The sequence below is a fragment of the Podarcis bocagei genome, assembly GCF_964188305.1.
Source record: "Podarcis bocagei genome assembly, chromosome: 1".
Classification (NCBI taxonomy): Eukaryota; Metazoa; Chordata; class Lepidosauria; order Squamata; family Lacertidae; genus Podarcis; species Podarcis bocagei.
The window spans coordinates 93,122,504-93,137,571 of record NC_138125.1 but is presented as its reverse complement, the minus strand read 5'-3'; the positions used below and the strand labels follow the sequence as shown (position 1 = coordinate 93,137,571).

General features: G+C 39.3%; 1 protein-coding gene across 3 annotated transcripts in view; it reads right to left on the bottom strand.

The window, feature by feature from the left end:
- The window catches only part of PTPN4 (protein tyrosine phosphatase non-receptor type 4), an 88,648-nt gene that overhangs the window by 4,429 nt on the left and 69,151 nt on the right, over window positions 1-15,068 (bottom strand). For all 3 annotated transcript variants that reach the window (XM_081206486.1, XM_081206487.1, XM_081206485.1), the window contains 9 exons: window positions 14,472-14,555; window positions 14,334-14,390; window positions 13,530-13,686; window positions 9,160-9,326; window positions 5,061-5,151; window positions 4,910-4,971; window positions 4,089-4,235; window positions 3,275-3,403; window positions 3-151 (listed from right to left, as the gene is read on the bottom strand). In XM_081206486.1, coding sequence (XP_081062612.1) covers window positions 3-151; window positions 3,275-3,403; window positions 4,089-4,235; window positions 4,910-4,971; window positions 5,061-5,151; window positions 9,160-9,326; window positions 13,530-13,686; window positions 14,334-14,390; window positions 14,472-14,555 — 1,043 coding nt within the window. The remainder of the gene's footprint in view (window positions 1-2; window positions 152-3,274; window positions 3,404-4,088; window positions 4,236-4,909; window positions 4,972-5,060; window positions 5,152-9,159; window positions 9,327-13,529; window positions 13,687-14,333; window positions 14,391-14,471; window positions 14,556-15,068) is intronic.

Below are 15,068 nucleotides of genomic sequence, written 5' to 3'. Positions count from 1 at the left end.
ACCTGCAGTGAACAACAACTGGCTCTTCTCTGCCAGCTCTTTTTTTCCTGATGAGACACACAAAATCCAGGAAGTCACTGGAATCATCAGGAACCCCATGATCAGGCCATGCTATGTACTGGATTTGAGTAAGCTGACGGTCCTCATTTTTCTAGCAAAACAAAATTTGTTCAAATGCAATAGATCATTTCAGTGTTTTCCTATAACAAGTTTAATTGTCAAAGTCAACCTATCTCGGTTTCAAATTTCTACTTTCACGTGTCACAAAATAAATATCTAGATGCTTCATGCCATTTAAATGAAGTGCAAGATCGGACTTCCGGGTTGGCGCGAACAGCTAATGGCGGATTCCCTCCGAGCTCCGGAGGAAATCGGCTCCGCTGGGGACGGGTCTTACCGCGACGGCGACGCGGAGACCCTCAAAAACCGCAGGCGCGGATGCCTGCGGACCTGGTGACTCGGTGGGCACCTTAAGCGCCCTCCCCGACCCACGAAGAGCCTTTTTAAAGGCTTCGGAAAGGGTACGGAGAGCGGCGTGGTGCTGGGAGTAGACCGCTATCCCAGCGGAGCGAAGCCGTGTGCCATGGCTGATGAGCGCTGACTTTTTCCCTCAAATTCGGACTGGAAAAGAAGCAACCCGTGAGTAGATGGGAATTTGGACTCTAAAATATCTATTTTTGAATTTGATACGACCGGGGGATGTGTCAAAGGGAAGTCCGCACCCCCCCTCCTGCAGAAGATTTAAAGCAATAGCAGGAGAACTAAGTTGGAGAGCCTACCCTTTTGGGGTGAGTTAAAAAGACATTAACTTTCACGATTTGATAAAAGAAGTTTTGAGCTGGAGTGTAAGAGTGGAATTTCAGAAGCTTTTTTCTTGTTGTGTGCAACCCCCCCCCTCCCGGGCCCGGGAGCGTCCTGCCTCTGAGCCTGTTGAAGAGTAAAGGAGTTTGACAGCTGTCAAAGCTGTCAAACGGGCAACTTAAAGTGAAAAAGCTTGCTACTTAAGATCTCTCTGGATTAAATGTGATACAATTGAATTAAAGTTGTTGATAACAAAGAAACCAACGAGGTTGAGGACTGTTGGAAAAAGATTACTAAGTAACCAGATTCCCTCTAGGGGGAATTCTGAGACATTACAATGGCTGCGGATGGAAAGTTACTAGCTGAGATAGAAAGAACGTTCTATCTTGTGGGAATTTTACAAGAACAGAGTCTGGCTATGAATAAACAACTCACGACCTTGACTTCTGGAATAAGCAGCTCTGTTGAATGTACTGAGGACTTGAATGGGAAAGAACCTGCAGCTGAATTGGAAGAGATATCTCAAGAATTGAGGAAGACTAAACAAGGAAAGGAGAAAGTACACATGGAAAGTACCAACCAGAAGGTTATATCAGTGGAGTATAAGCAAGAAGACCTTTGGATCACATGGATTACAAATCTGCGAAAGATGCGAAAGATGAAGGAGGAGGCCCCTGGAATACTTGGATTACAGGAATTTAAAATAAAGAAGAAATATAACTGGGGCCCCCACTTTGAAGATGAAGAGTTTGTGGAACTTTTGCAGCAGTTGTTTTTAAGTGCTCCTGTGGGAAGAAAACCTGATTTGATTGGGACAGAACTCCTTCGAGATTCGATGACCAACATAAAGGACTTCCAACAAGACCGGCGGAGAGGGACTGAAAGAGATTTGAAGGCCTCGGACGTGAGGAACCCAGGCTAAGAACTGTTATTATGGACATGTATTTGGGAAGGGACGGAAACCAGGGATGGGAGGGAGAGGGAAAACAGAACTTTAAAAACACTCTTGATTTTTGGGTTTAGTTAATATGATTTTTATCTAATATAAATTGGGAAATCGATGGAAGGGAATTTGAGTCCAACTTAGGAAAGAACCTAATTTTCTTTAAAAGGTGTTATATTAAGATGGTAAAGAGCAGACATAATAACTTGCTGATATAATTATGGAAATTGGGATGCATGAAGGGGGGTGGGGGGAAGTCAAGAAACAAGGTTAAGAAAATAAGATTTTTGAAATTATGCATGTTTTTGTCTTTGTCTTTTCTTTTGTGTATGTTATGTCTTTATAAAATGTGAAAAACCAATAAAAAAATGTATAAAAAAAATTAAATGAAGTGCAAGATCATTAAAAAGTGTCCTGTGGATTTTCGAAAATAGACCCCATGGGCCATATGCTGTGCTGATTTGAGGTTAAAGGTAAGATAATCCTTAAAACAGGTATGGAGGAACCTGTGGTCCTTCAGATGTGGCCAGACAATTCCCATAATCTTGGACTGTTATTGATCATGGCTGGGACTGAGAAGTGGATTCCAACAGCACCTGGGCGATCACAGGTTCCCCACACCCTTTTAAAGATACAAAACAGGTAAATTTACATATTTTATTGAGCCACTTTATGTAGACGTAAGTGCATACAAGATTTTGTGTTTCACATGCATCAGGCAGAAGTCTGTTTCTCCTGAGGAAAAGCACTAGTCTACCATTTTACCTAATTTCTGCCTTGTATCTTTATTTCCATAGGGGTAGCCATATTAAGTCTGCTGCAGGAAAAACAACAAAGAGTCTCTTACGGCACCTTTAAAGTCTTAAATTTATTACGGAATAAGTTTTCATGGACTAGAGTCCACTTCAATTGATGTGTGAAGTGTTTTCCTGAGCTGCTAGTGTATAACTAGTCACAAGCTAATGGTATAATAAATTTGTTAGTCTTTGAAGTGCCACAAAAATATGTTGCTGTATTCGACACAAATAAGTATGCGGAGAATCAACAGATCCACAAGATAGCTGTGCTAGCTCCATGAGCAACATCAAAATTGGAATAAAACTTACATTTTTCTTATGTTACAGTTCACAGTGATAAATGTTTAAGCCAGCAGTAGCAAACATGTGTTATTGGACTTGGACTCCCATCCACCCCAGCCAGCATTTCAGGTTTTTTATGACAGCCTTGCAAATCATAAAAAGAGCATCAATTTCATTATCTTAAACAAAATGTATTTATGATAGCTAATTAGCATACAGTCTCATGGATTTCTGCCCACCCCCAAGCTTAATACGTTGGATCAAATGGAATGTAACAAAAGTTTGACCCGGCAACAAAAGGTAACAAGGAATAGTGACACAGTGGGCCATTTCTCTAGGGAGTCTAAAAAGAACAATCAAAAGATTAATGTTGCCGTGAACTTTTTGCAGTGAGATGGTTTTAAAGGGCTTCACAAAATTACATAAATAGCCAGTGAATGGTCTCTCTCACCTCCAGATGAGACATTGTCATCTCTCTGAAGACATAGGCAGGATTTCCTTCTTCTGAATGACAAGTGATCTGAAAATTCCCATACAAGGAGCTTCCGGTGGGCTCTGGCCAGTACTGATGGCATTTCACCTGTCAACAGGTTTTTGTTTAAAAAATAAAAGTTTCTGCTTAGATTCCAAAAGTTGCATTTGGATCAATTTTAGCTACTTCTCATTGTTATCTGAAACATGCAATAAGATGATTTCTTGTACACTGCTTTAAGGAAATAATAACAGCCCTTAAAAAAAATTGTCAAAGAAAGATTTTAGCTAGGATACTTCCTTTGTTTCTATTCATATTTAAACCCGATTCTGACCATGGAAATAGATACTCCATGATTACTATAAAAAGTAGAACCACATAACTTAGCCTGAGAAGACTCTGTTTTTTATTTCATAACATTTGTTTATTTTAGTACTTTGCAATGCAGTATGCAAATGCAAGAAATAAAATATATTTAAATTTATTCCCACCCCCCAAAAAAAAATCTTATCTAAACTAGAACTGCTAAAGTAGACTCCCTAACAACACAAGAACAAACAGGCACATACAACTTTTCTCTTTCCAGTTCACTAGGCTGTTCCTAGTACAGGTTAGTCTATGAATAGTGTTATCCTTTGAAACTGATTGACAATCCTCTTGAATAATATTTAGTTCACATATTGGTTTAGGAAGTGTGAGTTAGATTGGTTAAAACATGGGCCACATTAATGTCTTCCTGATGCATTGCATTGGAATTACAAGCTTTAAGAGTTAAAATTACAGACTGACTTACTCTTCCCCGTTCCACTTGAGTAGTTAGCATTACAACCATAGATGAGCCTTGTTCCCAAATCATCTGCCAAAAATCAGGGCAAGTGTTTGGTAAAGGACCTTGGCAAGCAATGTATTTATTTATTATACTGGAAGAAGGGATTTCCATCTAAAAATAAAATTGCAGAATGTGTTTAGTAACTTCACAACTTTGTGTACTCTTGCCTAAATCATATGTAATCTTCAGCAGGTGCCTTCTATTTTAATCTTTAAATGCTTGTTGAAAGCTTTTCTATGCCACAAGACTTATGATGACGATTAAGGAAACCTATTCTATAAATAGTCAACTGATGATCTGTGAATTAATTTTTTTTAATGTGGTTTGTATTGTATAGATATAATCAATATAAACAGCTTTAAAGTGCTTTATGAAATTGCAGCATATAAGAATATTTAGAAATAAACAGAAAGCTAGAAATTTGTTTTACTGCATAATTAACAGTCAACTGCTACTCTAAAACAGTTTGATCAAACATCAAGATATTCTCCTCTTTAACCACTATTTTAATTGGAAGTTCATTCAATGACTTTTTAACACCTGGGGAAGGAATACCCAGAAAAATTATTAACTTTTCTGTTTCCAACAGACATGAGGAACTACATGAGCAGGATTCCCTCCATCTATGTTACAACTGCATTAGCCAACTACAATATATCTAAGCAATATCAAATGAAATTTTAAAATAAATCTTTGTGCATCTTTAAAATCCAAAGGGCTAATTGTTTCACTGCTGAATCCAAACATGGAATTAACATGAAGAGAAATGGTAATCTCCAACTCACATTTATATAATTTGCATTGATGTAATCATCATTACTCTTTAAAATAACCCGTGTAGCATCATCTGAGAAAAAAACAAAACAAACACTTATGTAAAATTCTCCAAATGGTAACCAATGAAATGCATTAACTGATATCCATGTAAGCACTTACAAGGCGAAATGTCTCTGTATCTATTTTTGGAAATGTTTTGAGGTAATTTGGCACAAGACATTGTCATCCCAGGCTTCTTCCTGTAAAGTTGCTGAACAGAAACAAAAATGGCAGGTTGTAACAAGCAGAATCTGAGTAATCATGAGACATGGTACAAAAACAAAACAAAACAAAACACATTTATCACGAACATATTGTTCCCAGCTTGGAAAAGAGAAGCATCACATGCATTTTACACTTTTGCAGTTTTTTTCGGTAAGCTAACTTTACCCCTAAAATGTGCATCAAATAACATGTCTGAAGACTGGCATGTATAGCAACTGCATAATCCTTGCTTTAAGGGGAAAAGCCACGAGCAAAAGGCAATGTGGAATCACCTACCTGAAATGACAAGATATATATAGACCTGGTTCACATGGCACAGTAGGCCAAACTGTGGCTTGCTGAGACTGTATGAATGGGAGAGGAGTTTGCAGCCACTTTGCTCCTCTTCAGTCCTTTTTACTGCCACACCAATGTTTGGCTTGCTGTGTCTTTCAAACGAAAGGTTACGGTTACTCTATCTCTGCACCAGCTACAAGCTGCCGTTCTTGGTTTATATAGTTAACGATCCTGATGCCTAGATTCAGTGGTGTGCTGGATGAAGGACAATAAACTCACTCAATCCTGGCAAAACAGAGGCACTGTGGTTGGGAAGTTCCAAAGTCAGGATAATTTGTCAACTGGACGGGGACATGCTCTCCTAAAGCTTCACAGACTGAGGCTGCTCGTGGACACACCTCCTTTGCTAGAGTGACCTCGCTAGCTAGGAGTTCCTTTTACCAGTTTGGACTGGTAAAAGAGCTATGGCAGTTTCTGGACTGGGATAGGCTGACCATTGTCATCCATGTGCTGGTAACCTCCGCACTGAAGTACTGCAATCTGCTCTATGTGACCTATGATCGGGAAGCTACAGTTAATGTAAAATGTAGCGGCTTGACTGCTTACTGGGGTGTAATACTGCCATCCTTTATGCCATTCCTGAAAGAATTGCACTGGCTGCCGGTTAGCTAGTAAAGGTAAAGGTACCTCTGACCGTTAGGTCCAGTTGTGGACGACTCTGGGGTTGCGCGCTCATCTTGCTCTATAGGCCGATGGAGCTGGCGTTTGTACGCAGACAGCTTCCGGGTCATGTGACCAGCATGACTAAGCCGCTTCTGGCGAACCAGAGCAGCGTATGGAAATGCTGTTTAACTTCCCGCTGGAGCAGTACCTATTTATCTACTTGCACCTTGACATGCTTTCAAACCGATAGGTGGGCAGGAGCTGGGACCGAACAATGGGAGCTCACCCCGTTGTGGGGATTCGAACCGCCAACCTTTTGATCGGCAAGCCCTAGGCTCTGTGGTTTAGACCACAGCGCCACCAGCGTCCCTGCCGGTTAGCTACTGGTGTGCAAAGGGGCCAGGCTACTGAAAATACCACCTGCTCCCCTACATACCCAGTCACTGTGTTCTGCAAGAGACAGCATCCTGCATCCTATCAGGGGGTCCATTCTGCACAGTATTGAAATTGGACCTTTAGTGAGGCAGCACCTACCTTTTGGAACTCATTCTCATGGTGTATCACACAGATGGATAGATCAGTTGGTTAGAGCATGGTGCTAATAACGCCAAGGTTGCAAGTTCAATCCCTGTATGGACCAGCTGCATATTCCTGCATTGCAGGGGGTTGGACTAGATGATCATCGGGGTCCCTTCCAACTCTACAACTCTCTGATTTTATGATTCTATGCCCTTAGCTATATTTATTGTCTTTTAAGTTCCTGCTAAAGATGTTTCTCTTTTTACAAACCTTCTAAAACCTATATCCCAGTTGGTAGAGCTGCCTTGAGCTCTGAATTGATTTTATGTAAGTGCTGCTGTTGTTTTAAACTGTTTTTTTTTTAAATTATATTTTAAATTGTTTTTGTATAACTGCTTTATGTATGTTATTAGCTTGTAAAACACTTTGGGGAGCCAAATAAATGAATAAATATTAAGTCAAACCTAGATTAACTCTATGTGGCACAGTTGCAAAGTGGCAGTGAGCTCCTCTCCAGTAGGCCACACACTTGCAGTGTCTCCATAACCCATGGTATGCTTTACCATGCCATGCAAATGAGACCACAAAAGTGATGGTTCCCTAAGCTGAAAGAAGAATATAAGGAGAATATAAGAAATAGCATATTTCGTCCAAATAATAGCCCACCTAGTCATGAGAACTGTGACAGCACCCAGTACAAGATGCTTCAAAAAAGCATGAAAGATGTTTTCTTCCATTCCACACACAAATTGAAAGTAACACCCTATTTTGTGGGTTTATACAGTCATAGGAAGAAGCCTGAATGAGAGACAGTTGAGTCCCTATGCAGCATAAAGCAGAACATAAACCATATTGTTTATTCCTCTTAATGACTTAGGGCTAGAGGAGAAGAGAAATGCATTACTAAAGTAATCAAAATGAGCAATATGCTCTGAAGGTAAAGGAATTATATACTCAGTTATGTTTCTGAAACAAAAGAATGGCAGCAGCTGGAGAAAAGCAATATACACCCAATTCACTTCCTCTACTTAGCGACAAAAGAAAAACACTCACCAGCAAAATTAGGAATAACCCGAAAGTCAACAACTACTATTTTCATTTTTGTTTCTTTATAAAATTAGAGTGTAGTGCCTAATCGGTATATGCATATGTTGATGCAAAAAAGAAAGAATACTTGAAATGAAATTACAGTGGTACCTCTGGTTACGTACTTTATTCGTTCCGGAGGTCCGTTCTTAACCTGAAACTGTTCTTAACCTGAAGCACCACTTTAGCTAATGGAGCCTCCCGCTGCTGCTGCGCCACCGCCACACGATTTCTGTTCTCATCCTGAAGCAAAGTTCTTAACTCGAAGTACTATTTCTGGGTTAGCGGAGTCTGTAACCTGAAGGGTATGTAACCTGAGGTACCACTGTAATTTCCTTAAATCAATTATTTTAATAGATCTACAGAAAATGAAGCTCACTGATGTTGACAACATTTTAGTAATCTTTGCTGAAAGAACTATTGTCTTAAATCACACATTTTAGATTAGACAGAAAAATGAGCGGCAGACCAAAATTTGACCTACATTTGTACATATTTCAATCTATCGTGTAATGGTGTGTATTATGTAATGCTAAATATTTAATATTTCATTCACAACAGATTAGACTGAAAACCTGGCATAGTTTACAAAGAGAGTCAATTAACTAGTTATTTCCATATGGGAACCTTCACCAATCTGCTGCTCTCCAGATTTTCGGACAATATGGCAATGCTGGCTGGGATTAATAGGAGTTGTACTCCAAAACTTCTGGAGGGCATCATGTTGACAAAAAGCTGTCCCTGAGCAAAAGAAAAGCGTTAGTCTAAAGCAGATGTTTTTTGCCTACAACTCCCATGATCCCTAGCTAGCAGGACCAGTGGTCAGGGATGATGGGAATTGTAGTCTCAAAACATCTGGAGGGCCGAGGTTGAGGAAGCCTGGTCTAAAGCAAAGACTTGAACCAGATCTCTCCATATGCACCTTCCAAGCATATGGTCAGTGCCATCTCTGACCATGCCAACAGTCTATTCATGAGTACTGAGGGAGAGCATCACTGCCAAAAGCTATCTAGTGTGTTTGGGATTATAGCTCTGGCTATATGGTTGGCACTACACACATTTTAGAAATGGAAGCTATACGTAATAGTAATTGAGCGTTTTACCCCACGTACTCTTATTGGGCCATGGTACTGAAGGGAAACAGATGCAATAGCTGTTCAGGAAGCACTAAGAAGGAGTTTGCCTATAGCTATTAAGAAAGGCTCAACTTCACTCAGAAGAAACAGACATTAGATAATAACACTGATTTTTAAATGGAGCCCACAAATGTTTATAAGGGAAGGAAGAAAAGAGGCAAGGGAGGAATGCAAACTGTTTGCCATTATACTGCTTGACCTAATCAAAGTAATGTGGATCTAGCTATAGGTTATCTCCTAGCCCCAAGAGTAAAGGATTTTCAGCTGGAAAGCAAACCAAGAAGCACACACTCCCCAGGAAATACATTACTTACATCAAACTGAGCCAGGACAGTTCCCGTGATAAGCCCCTCTGCCAGTTGAAACATGGATTCCCTCAGAGCAATATCATCCTGGTGGGCACCATCTAGTGGGGACTTCTCAGGGATGTACTGAAAGTCTGGCTCACTCTCCAGCTTTTCTTCTACCACATCATAAACAGCTGCAATAAACAAGAAGTAGCATAATTACTGAGGAAGAGAACTCTGCAAAACTGCGGACAGCTGCTTCATCCATTAATTAACATTAATATTAATAAATTAATAATAATAATAATTTTATTATTCATACCCTACCCATCTGGCTGGGTTTCCCCAGTCATTCTGGGTGGCTTACAGCACATATAAAAAATTGTAAAACATCAGACATAAAAAAAATCCTGATGCAGGGCTGCCTTCAGATGTCTTCTAAAAGTCACATAGTTGTTTATTTCCTTGACACCTGATGGGAGGGCGTTCCACAGGGTGGCCCTCTGCCTAGTTCCCTGGAACCTCACATTCTTGCAGTGAGGGAACCAGCAGAAGACCCTCGGAGCTAGATCTCAGTGTCCAGGCTAAATGATGAGAGTGGAGATCCTCCTTCAGGTATACAGAGCCAAGACAGTTTGGGGCTTTAAAGATCAGCAGCAACACTTTGAATTGTGCTCAGAAACATACTGGGGGCCAATGCATGTCTTTCAGGACCAGTGTTATATAGTCTTGGCAGCCACTCCCAGTCACCAGTCTAGCTGCCACATTCTGGATTAGTTGTAGTTTCCAAGTCACCTTCAAAGGTAGCCCCAGGTAGTATGCATTGCAATAGTCCAAGCAGGAGATAACCAGAGCATGCACCAGTATGCCACTGCCAGACAGTATTTGCCAGATGGAGCTGGTAGACAGCTGCCCTGGACACAGAACTGACCTGTGCCTCCATAGAGTCCAAAATGACTCCAAGGCTGCACACCTGGTCATTCAGGGGCACAGTTGCCCCGATTCAGGACCAGGGAGAGCACATGAAGGAAACACGCATGCATGGATCTTTTCTGCATGATGGGGTGTGCTTGAGTGCAAAAATTCCAAGCAACTGATCTAGGTGGTTGCTTTCTTCTCCCACTACTGTGCGATCACATCATGGGAAAGGAACTCCTGTCAAAACACCCTGCACCAGAGAGATAAAACCCCAAGCTAGCTACAATTTCAACAAGAGGTTTATTGATACAAAATGTATTAGACTGAATTTGTTTATGTAATATCAATCCACACATTTAAATCAATTAAAACAACTCTGGTATCCTTCTCATTTGTACCTGGAAAACATTTGGCTTTACATTTTATTATCCAGTGGTGTGATTGTTAATTAAGGATAGAAGAGGCCATTATTATTATTTTTTACTAGAATGCATGCTGTTATCACTTAACAACCACCCTGCATTCATTTCTTGCCCGGAAACAACATGTGTTATATACATACATGCCAGACAGTATTTGCCGAATACAAACATATTTTATTAGTAATGCTTGTAACTAAAATAAATCTGCAAAAAAAATGGAGGAGGAAATCATGGCTGCCTGCTAAATTCTCAATTTCAAGGTCTTTTACTTAAACTAATACGACAATCAAAAAAAATGAATAAGGTTTTTATGCCAGTTTCAACTGTTCTGCTTAAGAGCTTTTATTTATCCTATTTCTTTGCTACATGGGTCTTATGTTGCACTTGCACAGTGACCTGTGCAAATACCTCCATAATAAACGTTTGCTCATTGCATGCAAAAACAGATAAGAGTTGGAGCTTGAGCACCATCCCACAGAAGTAGCTGAAAGATTACTTTCCCACCTCATCCTTTCCAAGCAGCCCTCCAAAACGTCTCTTCTAAGGTTCAGCGAAAATCCCTGAAAATCAGGCAGAGGCGTCTTCCATAAATGTAGAACACACCTCAGTGTCTGATTTTGGGCAGCTTTCATGAGCTTTTCCTCAGTTTCTTGCACCACATTCCATAAAACAAGGTTTCCCAACCCTCAGGAGAGGCTTGTAAGAAAGGTACAACTGTGACACCTACAGCCAGATCCAATTCATCATTTCCTTGTTAGTGTAAGTCCCACTAAGTTAAATGAGACCAATTCCCCCAAAGAAGTGTGCCTAGGACTGCTAGTTTTAGAACACGAGTTAATAAACAGAGACCAAGATACTATATAAAAAGGCATGCTTTAAAAAGTTTTGCCCACGATAGAAAAATTAAGGACTACAAACTTTGGTAAGAATAATTCCAAGTTGATAAGACAAGCAAAAATATGTTGAAGATTATATTGCTACAAAAACATTACAGCAAAAAATTCTATAAATACAACCGAAGCAGGAAATGAGCAAGAGAGGAAGTCAGACCATTAGATGACAATGTGTGAAATGATTTATCATGGAGAGAACAAAAAGACTGCAGAGACGCTAAATGAACTTTATGCTGTTCTTCACTGTGAATAAGTTAAGACAGACACACCCAAATGAATTTTTTTGGTAGGGGAGGGAATCTGAAGAACTAAGTCAAATACAAGGCGACACTAGGGGATAACTGAATACTTAAAAACCAACCTGTCTCTGAGTGTGGGTGACAAAAATTCAAGGGTTCTCTAGAACCTGAATGGGGGAAATATGCTACTCACTAAAATCAGTAACTATGCCAGAAATCTGAAACCCAGGAAATTACAGGTTCACTAGTTTAATCTGCCCCACGTAAATTGGTGAACAACATTGTTAAGAGTTCACATGATTAAGAAATACAGAACTAAGGTTGCTAATTGAGAATACCTCTGACAACTACAAAAGACTTCTCTTACTACACCAAGCTTTTCAGAATGTTCTGAGTGTATCAAACAAATATTAGACTATGGCAGACATTATATATTTGGACCTCCAAACAGTTGTTTTTTTAAGTTGCTCACAAAGGGCCCTGAGTAAACGACTATGTCGTAGGATATGAGGACAATTCCTCTTAGGAATCTAACTGGTTGAAGAGCTACAAGCAAAATTCAGGAATTTTCACAATACAGTGGTACCTCGGTTTAAGAACAGTCCTGTTTATGAACGATTCGGTTTACGAACTCTGCAAAACCGGAAGTAGTGTCCCAGTTTGAGAACTTTACCTTGGTCTAAGAATGGAATCTGAACGGTGGAAGGGCACTGGCGGCGGGAGGCTTCATTAAGGAAAGCGAGCCTCGGTTTAAGAATGGTTTCAGTTTAAGAACAGACTTCCGGAATGGATTAAGTTCGTAAACTGAGGTATCACTGTAGAGGGAAATGGGGATTCCTTGTGCTATTTAGCCTCTTGAAAAGTGATTTGAAGACAGGATGGCAAAGTACGAAGATGACACCAAGGTATTAGTGCTGCTGAAAACCCAGGTGGAGTTACTCCAATAGAATCTCTACAGAGTAGTTAAATAGGCAACAAAATAGCAAATCAGATTCAATATAAGTTAAGCGTAGAAAGATAAAGGGGGAGGTCAGGAGAAACATTAGTTTCATATACACAGGTGGAGTCTGAATTAGTAGTGACTAACCAGAAAATGATGACTGAAATAAATTGGCAAAGGAAAGAAATTAAGAATGAATGAAAATAAGTCTACTAGTATCCTAAATCCGTGGCGTGCTTGAATTTGAAATTTTGTGTTCTGGCCATCCAATTAAAATAAAAACTAATTATCTGAGTAAGAAGAGAAACAGAAAAGGGAACTCAACTGATCAATGATGTTGAAACAATTTCCCTATGAGGAAAAGCTAAAATGTTTGGCTTTCTTAGCTTAGGAAAAAGGTGAGTAACAAAATACATGACAAGACACGTATAACACCCTGAGCAGCACAGAGAAAGCAGACAGAAAAATATTACTTCCTCTTTCATAATACTGGAATTTAAGGTCAGCCAATGAAATTCCATATGGTATATGAGGCTATGTCACTTGTGTACCCCTGTTATACCTAACAAGAGTGATAAGGGCATTGGGGAAGGGAAGCAATGAAATGTATGGCACACCTGGAAGTGAGGAAATAATTACTGGATTCTTGTTGTTAGTACAGGGAAACTTTGTATTTTATACATTTGTACTACATTTTTAAAATCTCATTACCACTCAATGCCCACCTTACAATCTTCTTCTTAACGTACATGTTAACTAAGATTGCACTTCATGCATCTGAGCTTGTGTCATACAATGTTTGTTAAAAGATGCCAAAAGATGCTTTGACTGCTTTCATTTAACATGACCCTCTCTATGGTATTTTACACAGTTGTAGAAAATGCATAGCCAGTATAAGGATAGTAGGAGACACAACAAACACCCTGAAAGGAACGTGGTAAAACAGCAAAAAGCAGGCATGCTTTCCACTGATAAAATTACTCACCATTGGGTCGAACTAGGAGCACAAGCTCCCCTGAGTGCCGCTCACAGCTAGCTTTAATAAACATAACAACTTGATCATGGGTATGTTCTGATATATCTCTGCCATTGATCAGTACAACCTGATCTCCTTCATTCAAACGAGGAACACAAACATCTGCCTGCAACATGAAACAAGTGTTTAATGCAGTGGATATTACAAATAGGGCTTGCTGTCTTATTTTTAAGTAATGAAGAACTCAGTATCAAGATACTGTGGTGGTTCTGATCTGAAGATTTAATCACTAGGGTCTGAATATATAAAAAAAGAAAGAGTCAGACCTGATAAATAATTTATGAACCTTGGTTTAACCAGAATTCTGGCAGTGCAACCATTTTGTCGTTGGTAAGATAAACTTTAATTTTCCATTTTTTTTATCCTATAAACAATTATTATCTCTGCGAATTAAAAGATCTCATTTTTCAATTTAAACTAAGCTTTAAATATGCCAATATACACTTTTTGGGAAGCAGAGCACAACACACACAAACAGGATTTTTCAACCTCTACATTATATATTGTAGGAGAAAAGTGAAGGATAGGAAAATTATCTTTGATCAGATATATACTACAGCAAATCATGAATTCTTCTATATTAAAGCACTGGAGATTCTCTATTAGAGTCCTTTTCTAAGACTATTTATGACAGCGGCATGTTTTGAACATTAGATTGCTACATACAGCCAGGGGATAAGCAAAATGAATAAAAAGCACTCTGAAATAATATATCTAAGTAGACATCACTGCAAACTTTCTCTGACAACTTACAGGTGTTCCTGGAGCCACTCTGGACACTATGACAGGCATCTTCTGATCATATCCACCCTTTAAAGGAAAGTGCAATAATTAAAGAATGTACAGCTTGAGCTGTATTCAAAAATATATTAAAAGGGTAGGTCTTAATACCTTTACATTGAAACCAAATCTTCCATTTTCATCTGGTCTCATTCTGATCAGAACGAGATTGTCATGGGGAATCCCACCATTGGGCTGTAAATGAAAACATAACGTTATTCTCTATACCTGAATTTCTTTAGGCGCTACTGAAACCCCAAGCAATCCGAAATTCATCATCTATTGCATAGCTAGTTAATGTCTTTCATTAACAATGCGCACATAACTGTTTAAGACTGAAAGAAAAGAAAGGTGTTACAGAGAGTCGGGGAGGGGGGACAGACAGACTAGAAATTTATAGCTAATCCTAAAACACATTTACTTGAAAACCAGTATTCATATAAGAAGATATTTTCAAGTTTCAATTTCCTTGAGACATTGTTGGAATTTTCTTGAAAGTTAATGGTTTTACTATTGACTTGTTTGATGCAAAAATGACCAAAGTACCAGTGGTGCATTCATTACCAGGAAGTGTGCTCCAAGTACCTACCATCTTGGTTTGCATAAGTATAATGAAAGTTGCGTGGCTCACTGAAAGGGTATGTGGTATGTGAAAATAAGGGAATTATATTGTGTACTATAAAGCTACAGTTTGGGAATATGATTTAT